The sequence below is a fragment of the Manacus vitellinus genome, unplaced genomic scaffold (assembly GCF_001715985.3).
Source record: "Manacus vitellinus isolate BGI_N305 unplaced genomic scaffold, ASM171598v3 scaffold_51_pilon, whole genome shotgun sequence".
Lineage (NCBI taxonomy): Eukaryota > Metazoa > Chordata > Aves > Passeriformes > Pipridae > Manacus > Manacus vitellinus.
This window is the reverse complement of record NW_021940620.1, coordinates 4896515-4915860: the sequence shown is the minus strand read 5'-3', so window position 1 is coordinate 4915860 and position 19346 is coordinate 4896515. Positions and strand designations below refer to the sequence as shown.

The following is a 19346-nucleotide window of genomic DNA, read 5'->3' as shown; positions in this document are numbered from 1 at the left end:
ACTATTTCTGCAGACATTTTTTCCCCTGAGAACATTGCTACTGGAACTCTGACGTCACTTAGCAGGTGTTTTTTCTTACAAAATTTGTGAATTAAAAAAAGCGTTTGATGTACCGACATTTGAGTATTGTCCAAGTGTTTTATAACATCAGAAAACTGTTCCTGCGCTGCTTGCAAGCTCTTGTCCATAAGAGCAGCATGGAAAATTTCCACTCACTGGATTTTACCTAGGGTTTTTAATGTGCAAAAGCACTATAATGAATACAGTATGTGTAGAATTGCATCATTTTTCCATATGCTGTACAGTCTCAACTTGATGCATGAATGGTTGTTTGCTGGCTGAATTGCAAAAATAGAATCCGTGCACATGTACAACAGTCTAATTTTCTCCTTGTATTTTGCTTACGTGCATCTATGATCTAGATTTTGAACTTGGTGACACTGTTGTGACTGATGCACTCCATTTGGGTGTTTCTTTAGATGCTGTAGTAAAGTAAATGTCTCATTTAGAAAAATCTCATCTTATGAAAAAGGTAGTCTGTATGTAGAAATGTCCTGATCTGAGAAGGGAAAATCCACATACGAAGTCTAGATTCTCTACAAAGCTGCTAAGTCACTTTGCCATCCAGTGTCTGACCTTTGGTTCACCTTGCACTCAGCTCTATTGAACGAGAGCAGATCTGTTGCTGTGCTGCTCCCTTGTCACGGGTGGGAAACCTCTGTAGTTTTCACTTTTCACTAATTGGTTTTACAGAAGGTGTTTTTACCGTCTGTTCCCAACTGTAGTGCTGCTCGTGCACAGATGGGATGCCAGGGTAAAACAAGAAATAATCAGCAACAGTTCATTCTGACAATGTTTATAAAATAAAGCTTCAGAAAGGGCTGTTGAAATGTTTGGGTTTTATGGATGACACATGCATTCTTTGATGCATGAGAGTTACACCAAAAGCCATATTCGACAACAGTGTTTGTATTCCAAACTGTTACTATATGCCAAATTGATTTGGAGGAGGGAGAACTCTGAATAGTGAACATTCTTTGTAATAGACTTCTTTATACTATGTTTTATCTTGTTAAGGGGTCTGTATGTCTACACTAATGTCTGAAGTTATTTTTCCATGTGTATTTCTGTCTATTAAATAGAAAATTCTAGTTATGTTTTACCGTTGGGCAAACTGTCCTGGGGTTTGTTGGGTTTTAAGTAACACTATAACATTTATTTGGGAGGGAGGGGTCAAAGACACAACTGAAGTGTGACAGTACACTGGATGTGCTTACGTGAAGAGCCACATCTCACCAAATCTAACCCAACCCTGACAGTGTTTCTGACTTTGGGGGGTGGACAGAGTTTTCCTTACGTTTTTCCTTGATCCCACATTTCACTTTACATTGTTAAGTAATCTTTCTTTATCACTAACCCTTGGGCTCAGCCAGGAAATGTTGTGCCATGCTTTTTTTCTGCACCTCTCTCCACTTCTTCTTTGCTAGCCTTCTCCCGTCAGTAACTCTGTGGCTTAACCTCCTTCTGCTTCACCTCCTGGGGCCAGTCATGGCTTAGAAGCCTCTTGCCTTCCACCAGTGGTGTTTGAGGGGAATATTGGCATCGCTTTGACATAAGCCTTCTCCCACGAGTGATTTCCTCCCTTTCCTTTGTCAACAGAAGAATGGTTTATTATTGCCAGTTTTGGCCTCCTCAGTGCCCTTACACTCTGCTACATGATCATCAAAGCCACAGCTAGCTTGAATGCTAATGAGTAAGTAAATATTCAGATGTTTCTGTGTATTTCTGGTGGGTGTTTGTCATGGACAACATTGGGGATACATACCAAGGGAATAGAGAAGGGGAAAAACACAGCTGTCAAGGAATCAAATTCCTTTCCTGCTTTTCTGAAATGCAAGTATGTCTGTTAACTGTAGGTTTCAGGGTAACATCCAGAGGCCCTCTTAATTTATATTTAGCTGGATTGTCTGAGGAAATCTCCTTGCTAAGTGGAGACCTGAAACGGGGGAAATAGAGAATATTTTATGTTCAGTTTTTGATCAGTGGTCTAGGTAAACATTAGATGTCTGCTATTAAATTCCCATGTTCAAAATGCACCTGGCAGAGCCAAAAAAACTACCAGCAGTTACCTTTGACAGTTTTGACCTCAATTTTATAGTCAAATTCATATTAAAAAAAAAATCTGTATTCCTAGTTGGCACACTCTCAGCTAAGAAAAAACAAAGTGTTTAAACAGAAAACTACCTTTTTGCTCTTAGGAGAGGGAGAGATGAAAGCAATGAATGCAGTACTGTTTCTTCTCTTTTAAATGAAGAGATACTTGCTTCCCTGCTTTCTTAATTTATACAGAACCCCCCAGCCTCCCTTCAGACAAGGTGGACAAGAAATTACCCTAGCACATGCCTTTCAGTCTCTTTTTTATAGTTCTGTGTGTGGGCAAGTATAAATCTATTCTACAGATCTATTATCTAGGTACATCTAGCTATTCTCATGTAGATGTACGGAATATCTGAGCTCATGATATATGTTTAATCATAATTTATTTATTTACTTGGGAAGGCAAAGTGTCAACATCTTTCTTTATCTCTGAACATCTTGATGCAGCTGAGTTTCCATTAATGTGTTGATCTCTCTACCAGAAGTGGGGTGAGATCCAAAGGCAGTCTGCTGTGCAGCCTGGAAATGTAGCTTTATAAAGATAATTTTCTTCCTTTTTTTTGCTTGAGATAAGAGAAGGAAGGAGGTTTTTCACTTTTATTGCTATTTGGAAAGTATAAGGTGTCCTTCTCAGTAAGATGTAAACATGTCTAATAGTCTCCAATGTAAAATTTTAGACAGTCACAAGCTAATCATCTTCAGGAGGGACCATAGCATTGGTCATCAGGGATCTTTACCACTAAGTTGCAAATCTTCCTTTCCTCCTCTTTTCACATGCTGATTCAAAAAAGGCTCCATGAAGAAAAGTTTTAGAACTTCAAATAGCCCTATCAAGTCTCCTGATTATTATTTTTTTCCCCCATTTGTCAAAATCTTGAAGTTGCATCCCTCAATCAGCAACTTGGCAACAAAGCTGCAGCTGAACATAGTTCATCTGCCCAGAAGAGTAGCTTGGGAAGGCATGGAGCAAGAGGAGCTGTAAAACGGGAATGTCTGCATTTCCGGGCATTTGCACGTCATTAGGGGGGAGGAGGAGCAGGAGCTGCAGCCCTTGTGGTGTCATCCAGATGTGGGCACCGATAGCAGCTGCATTCCTGCCTTGCCTTGCAACTCGTGGTTGCCTTTTGCTCAGTGGGATCTGGGTCTGTTTGTACTGGAAGGACAAGCTGCTTCACACTGGCAAGAGAGGTTGGGCCTCCAGCAAAGTGTTTTCACAAAGGGTGTGGTGATACCAGGAGAGCACCTTTCCCGAGTGATAGGAATTGAAATGCGAGCTCATACGAGTGTATACTTGAGGTAGATTTAAGGAAACTCACAACCACAGAAACCAGAGCTGTCAAAAATCACTTATATGGGTAAATGAGGTACCTTGCTGTAGCCTTTAACCTCAGCTCAGCTTCATCTGAATCCTTTGGGATCTGAGCAGCCTCCACAAGTGCTGCTGTGTTTGGCTACTCATTTTAGACAGTTTGAAATGGCGCTAATGCTCAGATTTATTGTTTCATTGACACCTTGTGTTCCCAAGTGCCAGACAAAGCATTTTCTGTGCTGAATATCGTGCCAGATATATGGTAGCTCCTTCTCACTGCAATTTTTATTAAATGTCATAACAGCATATCTGCTTTTTATGCTGCTCTCCATATAAAAAGCAATGCTGGCATACCCTGCCTTTGTTATGGTAGCATTTCAGGAGGAAGCAGAGGAGTTTTTCTTATCAGAAAACAGCAGCATCAAGAATGAGTTCATGTAATATGCTGATGCATGTAAAAGGTGCCAAATATTCTCCTTTAAAACTCACCTAAAACCATATCCTGTTCCTTTTTTTCCTATGTCCTTCCCTCAGCTTAAAGATATTTATTTAGACCAATAGTTCTGGTGTTGTGAGTATATACATATTTAACTGTGTATATGTATGTTTGTGTATATGTATATATACACAGGTGCATTTTTTAAATAGTTGTGATAAAAGTAAACATTGTCTCAGTGACAAGAGAATAAGGAACCAGCTGCTTTCTCTTGGTCTCAAAATATCCTTTCAGTATTACTGTTAAAAGATTTAGGCGGTGTTTGAAAGGAACAGAAGCAGCACATTTTGCCTTCCTGCTTAGGGAACAGTCAGAAATTACTGTATAACTGTGGGTTTCAGCCCAAAAAACCCAGATATTGGATAGCACCACTTAGAGAAAGTTTTCAGTAGATGAAGTGTCCTCGAAAGCTTAGAAGTGCTCAGACCTCTGGCTGTCCTGACGTGACAAATACAGACCTCTCTTAAAGCTCTGGCCTTGTATAATTGGTCACTTTTCACTAGCTTACTTTTACAGGATTTTTTAAAATTTTTTTTATTTTTATTTTTTTTTAGTATTGGCAGTATTAACTTTAACATAAATATTGTGTTCCTTTTTTTTTCTGCCCCGCAGAGCAGAATGGTATTGAAGAAACGCTTTCCGGCCGATTGCCTCGGAGAGAGACACCTATTTTTATGCATCATTTATCGATCATGCAGCACAAGCAATTATTTAGTACATTCTATTTTTTCATAAAATTTGCTGATGCCAAAGCTTTGTATTAAGGAAAAAGTGAAGAAATAAAAAAAAAAACTTTAATTACGAAATCTTACTCTGTGAGAACTTCATTCTTCTTGGGCTTTCTGTGTTAGTACTCAAGTCTGAGAGGATTTTGTAAATTTTACAAGGTGCTTTATTCCCTTTGAATGATTTCATCATTGCAGTTCTCTATTATTCTCCATTTGTTTTGGGACACAGGAGTGGAAATCTCATGCAGTGCCGTCGTTATGATGCCACCCACCACTGAAGTGACTAACAAGTATTAGTAGCAATCATTCCATACCAACTTATTAGGGGAAAAAAAGCTGGGCCAAGCATTCTTGTGTGAGTCCATATAACGGACTTACCTTGACTCCAGCTGAGAATTAATTTGAAATAGGAACATTTTCTCAGTTTTTCCTCCTGTAATGCTCCCGTGTCGCACTCGGAGCACGGCAGTATAATTTTTGCCTTGAGGTCAGGCATTGCTGAAGGTTTGCAATGCTGTTGTCTCAAAATACAGATCATAAACCTTTTCTGTCTTTTACTTTCACCCCACCCTTCTTTTTGATAAAAGTGAAGCTGCTCTAAACCGCTTCTTCCTTCCTAATAACAAATGGAAACATTGCGTTTCCCCCGCTGTCGTATGTGAGACGTCTTTTCAGGGCTAGATGGGTTAGTTTTGATTCAAATTCAAATCATTTGATGTAGAAACTCTATGTAAGCATGTCCCTTCTTGCCATGGCTTCTTTACTGGTGAGGAGGCAGAGGGAAAACATCTCTCCTCGCTGTCCTCACTCCGGCTGTTTCACACAAGTTGACTTATGCAAGCAGAGTGTGAGTAATTTCACAACAGTCAGTTAAAACACGCGGGTCTGAGTCCCAGCCAAATGTTAATGCTTGAGTTTAATCAGATAGGTAGATGAAGGTAACAAGTCAGGAAGGAAAAAGTAATTGACAGAAGTTAAAGCCTATTCTGTGTTTGGTTGGTTTTGTTGTTCTGGGATCAAGATGTAGACATTCGAAACAGAATGCTTTCTAAATTAATTAGAGAGAAGCAATTTTACTGTAAGGTTTAATTTTTTTATGTACTGGGAACCAGGGGATTTAATTTAATTTTATTTTTATGTATAGGCACTTTTAGAAGTTAGGAACACAGCCAGATGCTGCATTAAAATTGTTTCTTAATTCTTATTTGTCCATCAGACTTCAGCTGAGAAGGCATCTTTTATAATAAGAAATGAAATGTGTGATAGCTTCAGTGCATTTAATAGAATTCTTCTTCAGTGTGTCCTTGTGAAATTCTGAAAGAAATACGAAAACAATCAATAGAGCAGTAAGTGCCTTTTGAAAGACTGGAAAACCCCATTGGACTTCCTCATGGAAAGAAAAAAGCTTCAAACACACTGTGTCTGAGGACTGTCTGCTTTTAAAGTACAGTGTGTGTCAACTGAGTGTTGTTGCCAAAAATGGGGGAATGTGGTTAGAGCATGATTTATGTTACAGGCTATATGTTTTTTTCACCCATCTCTCAACAGCAATAGTAGAACTGATAAGTTTGTGCTTGTCTCCTGAAAAAAATTCCTTAAGTGCTATTTAGTGCTGTTGGGAGGGATGTGCAGAGACAGCCTGAGCAGAGTCATGACCCACCTGCAAAAGGCACCACAACAGCTCCAGTTCTTGTTTCTTCTACAGAACAGCAGCAGAAGGAGAAGTTGAGTGATATTTGGAATGGAAAGGCTGACAGGACTTTTTAGTGAATCTCCCTCCATAGAGGGAGATTCACATAGAGATTTAAATAATTCAGCACCATCTTTTATAATTTTTTTTTGAGTCTCTAACAATTGTCTCAACAAAGTATGTGAATAAAAACATAGACAATTTCTGCTAGGTTACTTCTAGATCAGGTGAGCTATGACTGTCTGTTAATGAAATAAATGTGTTCAAAGATGGACTCGATTTTTTTTTTTACTCTGGATAGGCACAAGAAGGAAATTCCCAAAGTTTTTCATAGAATCACTTAGGTTGGAAAACCCCTCTAAGGTGATCAAGTGCAGCCATTAACCCAGCATTGCCAAACCCACCACTAAATATGTCCTTTAAATGCCTAGATCCAGCCTGTCCAGATCCCTCTGTGGAGCCTTCCTGCCCTCCAGCAGATCAGCACTCACATCCACCCTGGTGTCACCTGCAGACATACTGAGAGTGCACTCAGTCACCTCGTCCAGATCATCCCTAAAGACGTTAAACAGGACTGGCCCCAGTACTGAGCCTGGGGGAACACCAGTGACTTGTCACCAACTGGGTTTAATTCCATTCCCCACCACTTTCTGAGCCCAGGCATCCAGCCAGTTCTTAACCCAGTGAAGAGTGTACCTGTCCAAGCCAGTTTCTCCAGGACAATGCTGTGGGACACAGTGTCAAAGGCTTTACCAAAGTGGAGGTAGACACATCCACAGCCTTCCCCTCATCCACTAAACTCATTACCTTATCGTAGAAGCAGACCAGGTTAATCAAGCAGGACCTGCCTTTCCTAAACCTGTGCTGGCTGGGCCTGAGCCCCTGGTTGCCCTGTACGTGCTGTGTGATCACACTCAGCATGAGCTGTCCCATGACCTTCCCTGGCACCAAGGTCAGGCTGTAGTTCCCCAGATCTCTCTTCCAGCCCTTCCTGTAGAGGGGATTTTTGCTAAACCTCCAGTCAGCTGGGACCTCCCCAGTTTACTGGGACTGCTGGTAAATGATGGAAAGTGGCTCAATGAGCACTTCCACCAGCTCCCTCAGTGCCCTTGGATGGATCCCATCTGGCCCCATAGACTTGTGCGTGTCTGAGAGGTGTTAGCAGGTCACTGACCATTTCCATCTGCCCCGTTGGCCTTTTTCCAGTTCTTACCCGTAAACACTCGACCCCCACCATCATTAAACTCCAGACAATCAAATCCCTAAGGCACAGGGCTACCCCAATGCCTCTCCTTGCCTATCCCTTCTGAAGAGCTTTCAGCCATCCATGGCAGCGCTCCAGTTGTGGCAGTCATCCCACCATGTCTCCACGATGGCAACCATGTCACAGTTTTCCTGATAAGCTGGCTTCAAGGAAACAGTGCTTTATGAATAATCCCACTCTGTTGTTCCTTAACTGAGAGGGTGTTTAAAACAGATCGTCTGAGACAGGGAGTGCTCTGATCAGATTCCCAGAGTAAGAAGCCGTCATGCCAGAGGAGCTGTGGAGGGACTGCAGCTTGTGGCAGAAGATGGCCCTGATTAATGACTAAGGGCATTAAAATACTTTCAGATGGAAAGGGAACACCAGGTGATGCTTAGTCCTGATGCACCTGCAGTGCTGTGTCTCTTGAATTTTTGGCCTTGGTATTGTGCCCAGTTCTGTGGCATCCTTTGATAGGTATAAAGATCAATTCCAGGGTAATATGATTATTTTCAGGCTCAATGCAAGTAATAGGAAAAGTTCTTTTAAAGTGTATAATGAAGAACAGTGGCAGAGAGCACTGAAGGATTCATTTTCTTGTATCAAAACTGCATGCAGCCTTCCCATTTGTTTTCCATACCTAAGGAGTAAATGTTGATCTTTCTTAGTAAGTGCAAAATAGGAAGAACAGACTCATGAGCTGAATTTGGAACTGCGGATGTTTGTACTTGTCCTTAAAATACATTTATTCGGTAAATTTATCAGCTGGACCGATGCCACATTTTTAAACAAACATTAGCAATTTTCTGCATTAAGAGGAGCGTGGCTGGGTCACTGTGCCCTGCTGACTCTGCTGCTCCAGCCGTGGGCTGTGGGCAGTGGTCCCGACCTGGTTAATGGAACACCTGAAGATTGAGTGCTGGAAAACACCGAGGCAGCAGCTGGATCCTCAGCCCTGGGTGGGCTGCACTGCATGAGAGAGGAGACATTTAGGAAAAGAAGGAGCAATGTGTCCCAGAAGTGGTATGGAAGCCAAGAGATGTCTATCTGCATGGAAACATGCAGCCTCCCTGGGAGTGGGTGGCTTACTTTTCTTCTGCCAAGGACAAAAACATCACAGTAAAGAATTTTAGAAGTGTGAGATATACGCTGCCTATTTCCAGATTAATGTAAAATATTTGTTGTCAGATGACCTCTCAGCCTGTTGATTAAATCTCTCCCTCGAGTCTCCTGGAGTGGAAGTCTGGGTGCACAGAGGAGATGATGGCCTGGGCCGTCTGCTTCCAAACCCATGTTTGATTTCTGTGTAATAAAAACAAAAGCAACACCAAGCTTTTAGAAACCGCTTTGGTTTGTTTGAGGATTGGTTGTGTGTAGCATTGCAGCAGGTGGAGGAAAGGGAGGTGAAACATCCAATATCCAAGGCTTATTTCAACTGCAAGCTGAGACTCACTCGTCAAAAATTAAATTATCCTGACCCATAACACAATCTTGAAATCAGTTTTATCTGGTATAATTTCAAAGCAGGTTTGGGTTTTTTTGTTTAAATTATAGAATCATTGAGGTTGGAAAAGACCTCTAAGATCATCAAGTCCAGTTGTTGGAGTCCGACTATGATCATCTGGAAAGTTTTAGTTCCAAGTTTATGTTCCCTCAAATACTCAACCCTTATTTATTTATATTTGTTTATTTATTTATTTGAAACCTGGATATGTGCTCCTGGCAGAGTGAACGATTCAGTCCTATGCAGTGTAACTACTAATTTCACTTTGTTTCAGTTAACAACGAGATCAGAAATAAATTAATTTGCTTATGAGAACTTCTCCTTGCGAATTTTGGAGCGAGTGTGTGAACTGGCTTTTGGTGGTAAAAGAGCAGCAGATCCATTGCCCAGCTCCAGTTTCTTGCTGTTTTGAGCAAGGATTTGGCCTGGGCACACAATCTCTGTGCAGCTCAGGAAGGAGTTTGCTGCAGACCCAGATGGCAGCTTGCTGGCACAGCATGCTGAAGTTTTCATGGAGTCCATCTACAGAGTCCCTGGCTCTCCCAGCCAGTGCTGCTGTGATTCCTCTGCTTTGATAAGTGCAAAATTCATCTTCGCTTTTGCTTTTACACAATCATACACATTTGATTATAACTCTAGTTTTTCATTTTTAATCATAATAAGGACTTACTTTTTGAGGTTTTTGCATCTGTGTCTTTTGGGGAAGGAGAAAAGGTGTTTTGGACAATAACAACTGAATTCTTCCTTTCTCATATCTTCTGTAAACTCTTTATTTTCAGAATGGCGTAGGCTAGGCTCAAAATTTGGCAAAGAAAGGGGGATTTAAGCTCCTAAGATCCGCCAGGGCTAAAACTGCAATCCCCTGAGGATCTTGCCTCACTGATGCCTGAAACTGGAGGCACCTTGGTTTGCTGAGTGCCTTCTTGGGGAACTTGGAAGCTTTTCAGTTGCCTCCAGTTTGGCTCATGTAGCTGCCTGGTGTATTGTAATCTAAGCAGCTCCCAGCTATTCCCTCCTGGGATTGAGAAGCCAGGTAATGAAATGCTTTGGCCAAGGGCCTGATCTGATAGATACTTTCAGAGAACCGTTTGTGTAGCAGGAGGGCTGAGCTTCTTGCAAAACACGTCTGTGGGTTCAGAGAGCCACGGGAACACCAGGCCACCAAGGAAAAAAATGGAATTCCATTCCCCACTTTTATCAACAGCTGCTTGGTGCTTGGTTTGGGTATCACCAACGTTGGAGAAGAGGGTTGGGTATCCTTTTGTTTAAGTGTAAGGAAATACGTAGGTGCCTTTTTCTAGAAGATGAGCTGGGTGGATGAAGGTTGCAGAGCTCTGGAGGGGGTCAGGCTTTCAGCAGCACTGATGGGATGATCCTTGGGGAACCCCTCTCCCAGCCTGCCCATTCCTTTCAACCCTGTGCTGGAGTGCTCTGTGCTGGTGCACGGCACAGCGCTTCAGTGTCAACTGAAGGTTTCTGGGTTTCCCAAGGAAGCACATCCCTGCTTTACAAGGCTGTAAATCAACAGCCAGCACCAAGTGCAAAACTCCAGCCTGCCCCAGCCTTGCTCAGACTTGACCTGTTTTATCTGAAAGAGCCATTTGAGGTGGGCCTGTTCATGCATATGGAAAGCAGTTGCTTTGAATTGTCAGGGGATCAGATGAACAGAGGTGAACAGAGGTGAAATATTTCATATAGTTGTTACTGGTTTGCATTAAAGGGTGGCTATTTTTTCCTTGTGTACTGTGTTTGCAGCCAGCACCTGGGTATGAGGATGCTTTACTCAGTTCTTATGTTGTTTGTGTGTGTTCCTAATGTGGTTTTGTTCTACCTCTTGCAGGCAGTCACTTCTTCCATCGTAACTCTCTGTCCCCTCGAAGCCTGGTCTACGAGAGCGAGTTCTCAACCATCGAGCCTGCCTTGGACATGTATGACGAGAACAAAACCTGAAAGGAATCCATGCTCCTTCCTGGCCCTTTTTCCGTTTTTTTCATTTCTCATTCCTATTGTTGTGTACTCTTTCCATGGATCTCCTTTGTCTGAAGAAGAGCTGCTTTTTCCAGAACACGAACCCGCCTTCTCGATTGCACAGACGAAGACCAGCTGTGGTGGTTTCTGAGGTGGCATCTCTGAGCTGACAAAGAGTTGCGTGCAAGCAAGGTTGTCTGATGGAAGTTGCTGAGTAACAGCATGGGGAGCTGTGTCGGTCCAGCCGCGGCGACGCAGAAGAGGTTTTACGGTGGTCCTAAGAGTTTGTGTTGTACTGCAAATGCATCTCTTAACACAGGCGTCTGCTGTTTCCAGTTGTTTAATTGTCCACGTGGTTGGGCAATGTCAGAAAGGGAACTGGTTGTAGAGGAGATGGCCAGTGACTGGTAAAAGCACTCGTATATCTTGGTCAATCCATAACCTTACTGTGAAATAGCCCCTTCTGAGAGGGACCTTTATAAGTGCATTGAGTTTCCTACAACCCACCTAACCCCGGACAGTGGCGAGCCAGTCTGACGTTCAAGCTGCAGAGAGGACCTGCGTTTGCAGAAAGATTTCAAGGAACTTGGTGCTTGGTTTTTTTTTTTCTCCAGTTTGATTGAAGCAGGAGAAAAATGGTGTACACAGAATATACTTTTGGTCCTTCCGTGTGCTCAAGTCAAGTGAGTCTCTTTCTGTAGAGAGGACGTTCACAGAACCAGCACTTGATCTACCTGATAACCATTAGACTTTTTGAAATATGCAGGAATCGAATTAGCTTTCTTTCTCACTTAACTTTTTTTTTGGGGGGGGTGGGGGGTAAAAAAATCCACCGAATTTTTCACTGAGGTTTTTTAAAAGCCAGCATGTTGGCATTACACAGAGAAGAAAAGAGGTAAGCTTCTTATCCCATTCTCCCGTTGAGATCTGCAACAGTTATTTAACAAACGCATTCTCTGAGCTGTGCCCTTTCCCACTGACATCAATAACGGGAATGCAGAAAGCAGGAGAAGAAAGGAAAGCAGCTACTGCTTTGACACGCTGCAGGAAAAATCAATTTTTACCAGCATGTGACAAAAGTGGTGGGGAAATGGATATGGTTTGCAAGCTCCTGAGAGAACAATGCAGAAATGGAGAGCGAGTGTAACCTCTGGAGCTAAGTCATCCACGGCGTTCCTCAAAAGAGCCGACGTGGAGGAGCGAGCGCTTCTGCTCCACCTTTTCCTACCAGACAATGCATAGCTGTTAATGAATGTTTGGATTTTTCTCCATTGCAGTCTAAGTTACTGTAGGTGTAGAAATGCATTTTGTGTCCTTGTAATATGAAACACAGTTTCACCCTCTGTATAGGAATCTTGAGAAATCAATTAAGCCAAAAAGAAAGGTAAGACATACTCTGCCGTGCTTTAATTTCACCTGCTTTTGCTACAAGCAGGGGAATTTCCCCTCCTTTATAATGTTTTTAATTGTATAGCAGTCTGCTTAACATATATCCTTTTCTGAGGTGTGGTTCAGCTGTGTCTTTAACATGGATGTTTAAGAGAAAAAAGAAAAACCCAGCTCTGTAAAATGAGGAAATGATCCTCTTTGCTGAGCTTCCTTTGACTTTTGTTGCTGTGCGTCAGCTTTATTTAATCTGATAATTCAAGAGTGGGTGGTGTGAAGTGTAGGGAGGTTTTTCTCATAATACCCACATTTATATTTACCAAATGCACTTTTATTGTCATTCAGCTCACTCCAGAAATGTGCTGAAGCCCCAGACTTCTTAAGAGCACAATTTTGACACCCACTTTCTCCTGCGAAGCAAAAGTGAAGGTCACAGAAAGTACCAGCAGTGGCTTGAGCAGCAGCAGGTCGTGGTCAGGATCCTTCCTCTGCTGGCAGATGTGCAAGAGGGGCAGTGACACAGCTCCTGACAGACAAGCCCAGGCAGAGCTCCCCAACCCGGCCTGGCTGAGCTGTGCTCAGGCCCGTACAGGGCTCGGGGGCGGCAGAGGGGCCGATTGAGCAACCCCTGTTTTCGTAATTACATCTGCGGGATCACAGCAGGTGAACACGTGAGAGCGGGCACCTTCCAAAAACAAATGCCTGAGAGAAAAATCACCAGCTCTCAAGGATGTTATAGGGCTTGTTTTTATCTGTGGTGGGCAGTCAGGGTCACAATAAACCCACAGACACCTGGCTGTTCCTGGTTGAATGCAAAAATGTCTGGGTGTCTCTGCATGTGCACAGAGGGGTTTGGGTAGGACAGCCTCTTGTATGGGGTGCTGATCCTCCACACAAATCCTTCTCGTAGGGGCTGTCTCAGCCTGGCACAGGGATTTCCCCCAAGGCCACCAGGAGCAGCACCAGGGCACAGGTTCGGCACAAAACCAGAACTGATGGTTTCTGAGCTCCAACTGAGCCCGTTCGCAGGGATATACAGGATCCGTGCCAGGATATACAGAAAAGCTAGAAAAGGCATGGAAATTAAATTTAAAAGCTAGAAAGCACAAAGCCCCCAAAGACAAAGTAATAAATAATGTCATTTGTATTTTGTTAAATTTCCTTATTTCCAACTGAACATCTTGGTTTTAAGCGGGGGGGAGGGCAGGTTTGCCTCTGTGGAGATCAGGGTCTGGCATAGTGATGTAAAAGTGGATTTGTGCTGTAGCATCTTGGATAAGGGAGCTGATGTTTATAATTGGCATCCTGGATTTGGAAAATCTTGCAACAGTGGAAAAATTAAAAGCTTGTTCAAGCAATTGATCCCTACGTGCTGTAGCAGACGTTCTCCCACTTAGTCATATTTAGCATGGGGAGGAGGCACCACAGCAACATGGGTGATTTTTTTCTGGGCTTTGCTGGTAAGTTTGAGGTTTTCCTTTTAATATTAATCAGTATATAAAAAAAGCTTGGTGAGCATCGTTGTTCTTGTTCTGCTGCAGTGGTGCTGTGTGTGGTTTGAGTCATTTCACAGAAGTAAAACATAACAGCAATCTACCAAGGACTGTAAGTGCCAGTAACTTGGAAAAATCGTTTTTAAGGTTAAAAAAAAAGTGCTTTTCAACAGCAACATTCATTTTATGACTTCTACATATTAAAAAAAGCTTTTATCTCCAAGTGTTTCCCCCAACTATTTAAACCCCAGCACTTCACCTTCTCTTTCCTGGCCTCTTGTTCTATGAAAGTTTTGCATGTTCCCATAAGACATTTGTGAAATCAAGATTTGCTTGTGTTCTTAGAGGATAATTGCCAGTAAAAAAAAAAAACCCAGACTGTAAGTGTGCTATTTACCTATAATACAGCATTAAATATTAAACTTGAAGCATGTTAAAATTTACCTAAAGACCCTCACAATTGCTCTCTCCAGTGAGCTCCTGTGTTGGGATCTGCACTGTCCCCTTGCTCTAGGATGCTTGCCCTGGCACCTATAGGATGCTATAGGAATAGCCAAGTATCCTACATTAGCCAAAGAAAGACCAAAAAGAGTTCAATAAATGTGTTTAGGACTATGTTATGAGACTTTTACACATCTTCTGTTTTCTTTAAACACACTCATGTAAAATAGTGCAAAGGCTTGGGAGAGCCAAGAGCTTATTACCAGGTACTGGAGAGCAGAGGAAATTCTTCAGGAAGCATGGGTCACACTGAGGCTTCAGAACTTGTTCAGTCCAATTTAGGTTTGAGGTAATGCCACAATCAGGTCGTGAGCTGAAGGATGAAGGCACCAGGGTTGAGCTGAAGTTCAGGCAGCTCTGCAGCCTGATTACTGGCAAGTGAGTTGACTTAATTATTAAAAATATTTGGCATTTTGCTTAGCTAATAGTAGTTTGTTTTCTACAGCATAGAAAATAGCTCACAAGCTGAGGCACAGTGGGGCAAATGAAAGAGCCACAGGGTGCTGCCAGCCCTGCAGGGTGGGGAGAGAAGGGCAGGAGGACTCAGGGCAGGGACCTCAGGAAACACCTTCAACTTCCCAAGTGAAGCTTTTGCTCCTTTTTCACCCCTTGTTACACAGCCATACTTGACCTAATTTTCCAGTCTGAGCAGTGCAGAAGAGTGCATGATGTGCCATGACAGCTTGCATATGTGTTGTTATATTTAAAGATTTCTTCACTTTTTCCTTTCCCTGCTAGACTTGCTGCACCACAGGGCACTGCTCAGGGCAGCCTGAGCTCTGGCACACTCGGTGGAAACCGCTGAGCAGGGGAGGGAGGGAGGGAGGGAAAGATGCTCCAATTAAGCTGATTGGGGGGAAATCAGGGGAAGGTAGAGTGTACATCTGTACATTGGTGCTCATTTATGCTTTGTTTTCAATGGTTTTGAAATAATTAAGAGAAAAAGCAGTACTCCCTACCCCCTCTTTGTGGGATGCGTCAAGAGCAGGGCTGCAGATGGGATTTTGCTCCTGGTGCAGAGCCATGGTGCTCTGTAACCCCCAGTTGGTGATGTCCTGAGCTGTTGGTCAAAGCCCCAACCTCACAGGGGCCTGGCAGGTTTACTTGGTGCTTGTAAAGTGCTTTAGGGAGAATAAATCCACTTGCATGAGCCTTTGCAAAGCAGCACTAATCAACACCTTGTTGTCTGTCAGTGGTTTGATCCTTTCATTACCCTACTCTTTTTAGAAGCCTGCAACATTCCCAAACATTCTTAATTCTCCCCAATTAATCTCTGCTATCCCACTCCATCAATTACTACCTGCTTCCTCCTCCTCTGGAGAGCCAGGTAAATGTCCCCATTGCTCAGGCACTGCCGTCCACCTGTTCTCCAGCATCTTCTTCATCACTGTGCCATCACATCACTGTGCCATCACCATGCCAGCCAGCCCCTCAGAGGGGATTCATTGCTCCAAACCAGCATCACGGTCTGTGGGAGCACAGAGGTTCCTGGTGGGTTGTTCTTGGCCAAAGCAGGCTCTGTGGGATTTGGGCTGTCCTTGTGGGATGCTCGTTCTGTGGATCCCTACATGGAGCATCCTTTCACTCCTCCACCCAGTAACCTCATGGAGATGCCCACATGAACAGAGATGGATGTGTAGGTTGTGCAATAACATCTGAATATTTATTCTTTTTTATGGCAATAATGTCCAGGGTCCCTGGGTTTGAGGGCCCCTGTGGTATAAGATGTTGCCCAAAAATAGGCCCTTTCCTAAAGAGTTAATAATTAAGTATTAATATTCCTGCAAAGTAAGAAGTACATAGTGTTTTATTGAAAGTTGAAGCTATTTAGAGTGATTTCAATGCCAGGCTGAGGTGTAACATGAGCTAGTGTCATACAGCTGGGAATGGGGTTTTGCAGCGCAAAAATCAACAGGACATGCATGTGAAAGCTCCCTCACTTCTGCTGGGCTATTCCTTTCTCTACATCCATCTACAAGCCCCTCATGATCCAGGAGCTTTTTATTTTCCCTGAGCTCAGCTGTGTGCATTTGCTGTGCTGTTTGCCTTTTTTTTTTTTCTGCTGCTTCCCACATGCTCCAGGGCTCATTTTCACTTGGCTGTGATTTGACCTTCAGCTGCCCAAACCCCTTGGAGGGACAGGAGCCATTAATTCCCAGCAGAGCAGATCTGCTGGGCTGTGCTAAGGCCTGGACCACCAGATTTGCTCTGGATTCCCCCTTCCCCTGCCCAGTGCCTGTGTCTGTAACACACTCAGGTTGTCTCGGGCGGTAAGGGCTGTATCTGCCCGCAACCTTCCCACAGACCTGGGCTGCACTGGGAAGGAGGATGGTACAGAAACCAGCTCAGCAGCTCAGCAACCCTCCCATGCTCCAGCACAGGAAAGTCTGGGCTTGAAAGTAAACTTGTTCTTTGCTGCTGTAAAGCCAGAATGTTTAATGGAGTGTTTGGGGCTGTTAAAGCAAAGCTCCTGTTTGCCCATTTGTGCAGTCCCAGCAAGGCAACATCCCAGCATGTTGCTTTCTGCTTTTGCTGGAAGGTGCTACATGAACAAGAAGCCTTCTCAGTTGCCACCACATCAGCAGGTAGACTTTTCCCAGCCTGTATGTCTAGGCTTACCTCCCAGCACTGGTAAGACCTGTCACACTGCTCCTATAAAGGGGAATAACCTTTTGGAGCAAACTGAGTGGTAGCATCGCTCTTCTGCTTGTCCCGTCAGCCCTGCTGCAATTTGCAAGTAGCTGTTAAATACTAAAAGCTTCTCTGTATGACCACGCCTGTCCAGGATCACTTGCTCGAGGCCATGGCTAACTATGCACTGAATCCATCAAAACAGGATTGTTTTATCTCAGCAGAGAAGGGACACCCCAGCCTTTGGGCACAGGAGACTGCAGCAAACAACAACAACAACAACAAAAAACAATTTGTGTGTAAAAGGAAAAGTCTGTTTCAACTGGCTTGCTGCAAGGTGGGTCACACCGGTGTGACCAGGTAACCTAAACACTCCAGCAGCTACCAGGGGCCTGGGGGTGCTGTGGGGACATGGGCACGGCGGGTGAAGCAGTGCCCTCCCGACTGTCAGAGCTCTCCAGCCCTTTTGAAAGTGTAGCTTGCCAGCAGCAGAACTTGTTGATGTGTTTTGATGTAAGTATAACACTGTATTGTAGTTACGTGGTATATGCTGATATGTTAATAGTGTATACTGACTAGTTAGGGTTTGCTAATGTACTACATTTCAATAAAAAGCAGTTTAAAAAATATGGAGTTTGAGTTTGGTGTCTTTGAAAACACAGGAGGATGAGCGCATTGCCCAGTGACTGCAATCCCTCCAGTATTTCTTATATATCTATCTTAGAGGGCAGTGTGGAACAACATTGTTAAAAGATCCATTTTCAGAGAGGATTTTTCCCATTCTGCTGTAAATGTTTTTTAATTTGCTGTACTAGTCCCTAGAAATCTCAGGCCACTAAAGGCCACATGGTTCAAAGTGACTTATGAATATAGTGGAGACACTAATCCACCTTCCCACAGCTTTTGCTGCCTGAGTGATGGCACATAGTGAGCAGGATCAGCAATAGTAACACAGAGAAGGATCCTTTGGCACCTTCTCCCAGTGCTCAAGCCCTCCCCAAAGCACACCCAGCCTTCAGAAATGACCATGCTGCTCCCAAACACGGCCATGCTATTGAGGTGAAGGCACAGCCCTGAAAGCTGAGCCAGCTAATAAATATTTATATTACAGTAGTGTACAAAGGCTCCAGCTGGGATTAGGGCACTGCACTAGCACAGGGGACAGATCATCCCAGGGTTAAAGGATTTATAGCCTAAAAAAACCACAGCATTCCCGCCTCCCTGGGAGCTGGGCAGTAAGCACAGAGATGGCAGATGTCAATGTTTTCTGCTGTTGTAACACTTTCGGAGTTTGCCGGGAGGCTCTCTAATGGTTTTGAAACAAGAGTAGCGGTTCACTACATTACTGGGAAGCTGCTCTGCAGCCAAGAGATGGGAAGGAACTGCAACTCCCTCTCTGCTGTTTGCTGCAAAGATTGTCCTTGGACTTGATCACAAGCTTTGTGTGGGCTCCAGACCTGCAAAGCAAGGACCAAAACGAACTGGGTGCCAGGTGGGGGATGCTGGGACCCCCCCACCGTGGTGGGGCACGGCCTGGCTCGCGAGGCTGAGGTGGTGGAGGTACCTGTGGTTCACAGCAAAAAGGGTAAATGAGTTCCTGCCTCCCCAGAGGGCAGGTGGAAGCATTGCCAGCGTAGGCAGGAGAGTTGAACATGTCCCCAGTGTGTGGATCCAGGGACCTATTGAGAACTGTGAAGTCTGGTGCCCTCAACATAAGGACATGGAACTTAGAGAAGGCCGTGAAGTTAGTAAGATGACTAAAGGACCTCCCCTACAAAGACAGGCTGAGAAAGTTGGGGCTGTTCAGCCCGGAGAAGAGAAAGTTGTGTGGAGACCTCAGAGCAACCTTCCAATATCCAGGGAAGTCAGAGAGGGATTCTTCATCAGGAACTGTGTGATAGGATAATGAGTAACAGGTGCAAATTGAAACAAGGGAAATTTAGGTTAGATATTAGGAAGAAATTCTTTATTGTGAGGGTGGTGAGGTGCTGGCACAGGTTGCCCAGGGAGGTTGTGGATGTCCCAACCCTGGCAGCGTCCAAGGCCACTTCGGATCAGGACTTGCACAACCTGGTCTAGTGGGAGGTGTCCCTGCCCATGGCAGGGGAGGACTGGGACTAGATGATCTTTGAGGTCCCTTCCAACCCTTAACATTCAACCATTCTATGACTGCAGCAGTCACAGAATGGGGTGGGGACAGCAGTTTGGAGGAGGCTGTAGCGTGTAGAGTGGGAGGCACA

At 43.9% G+C, this 19346-nt stretch overlaps 1 protein-coding gene across 1 annotated transcript in view; it reads left to right on the top strand.

Moving 5' to 3' along the window:
• Window positions 1–17735, top strand: part of RNF130 (ring finger protein 130) — a gene marked incomplete at its 5' end in the record, with an annotated part of 54801 nt that extends 37066 nt beyond the window's left edge. Inside the window, one exon of the mRNA XM_018081033.2 lies at window positions 10968–17735. Within this exon, the coding sequence (XP_017936522.2) occupies window positions 10968–11077 (110 nt within the window). The remainder of the gene's footprint in view (window positions 1–10967) is intronic.
• Window positions 17736–19346: the final 1611 nt, after the last annotated feature.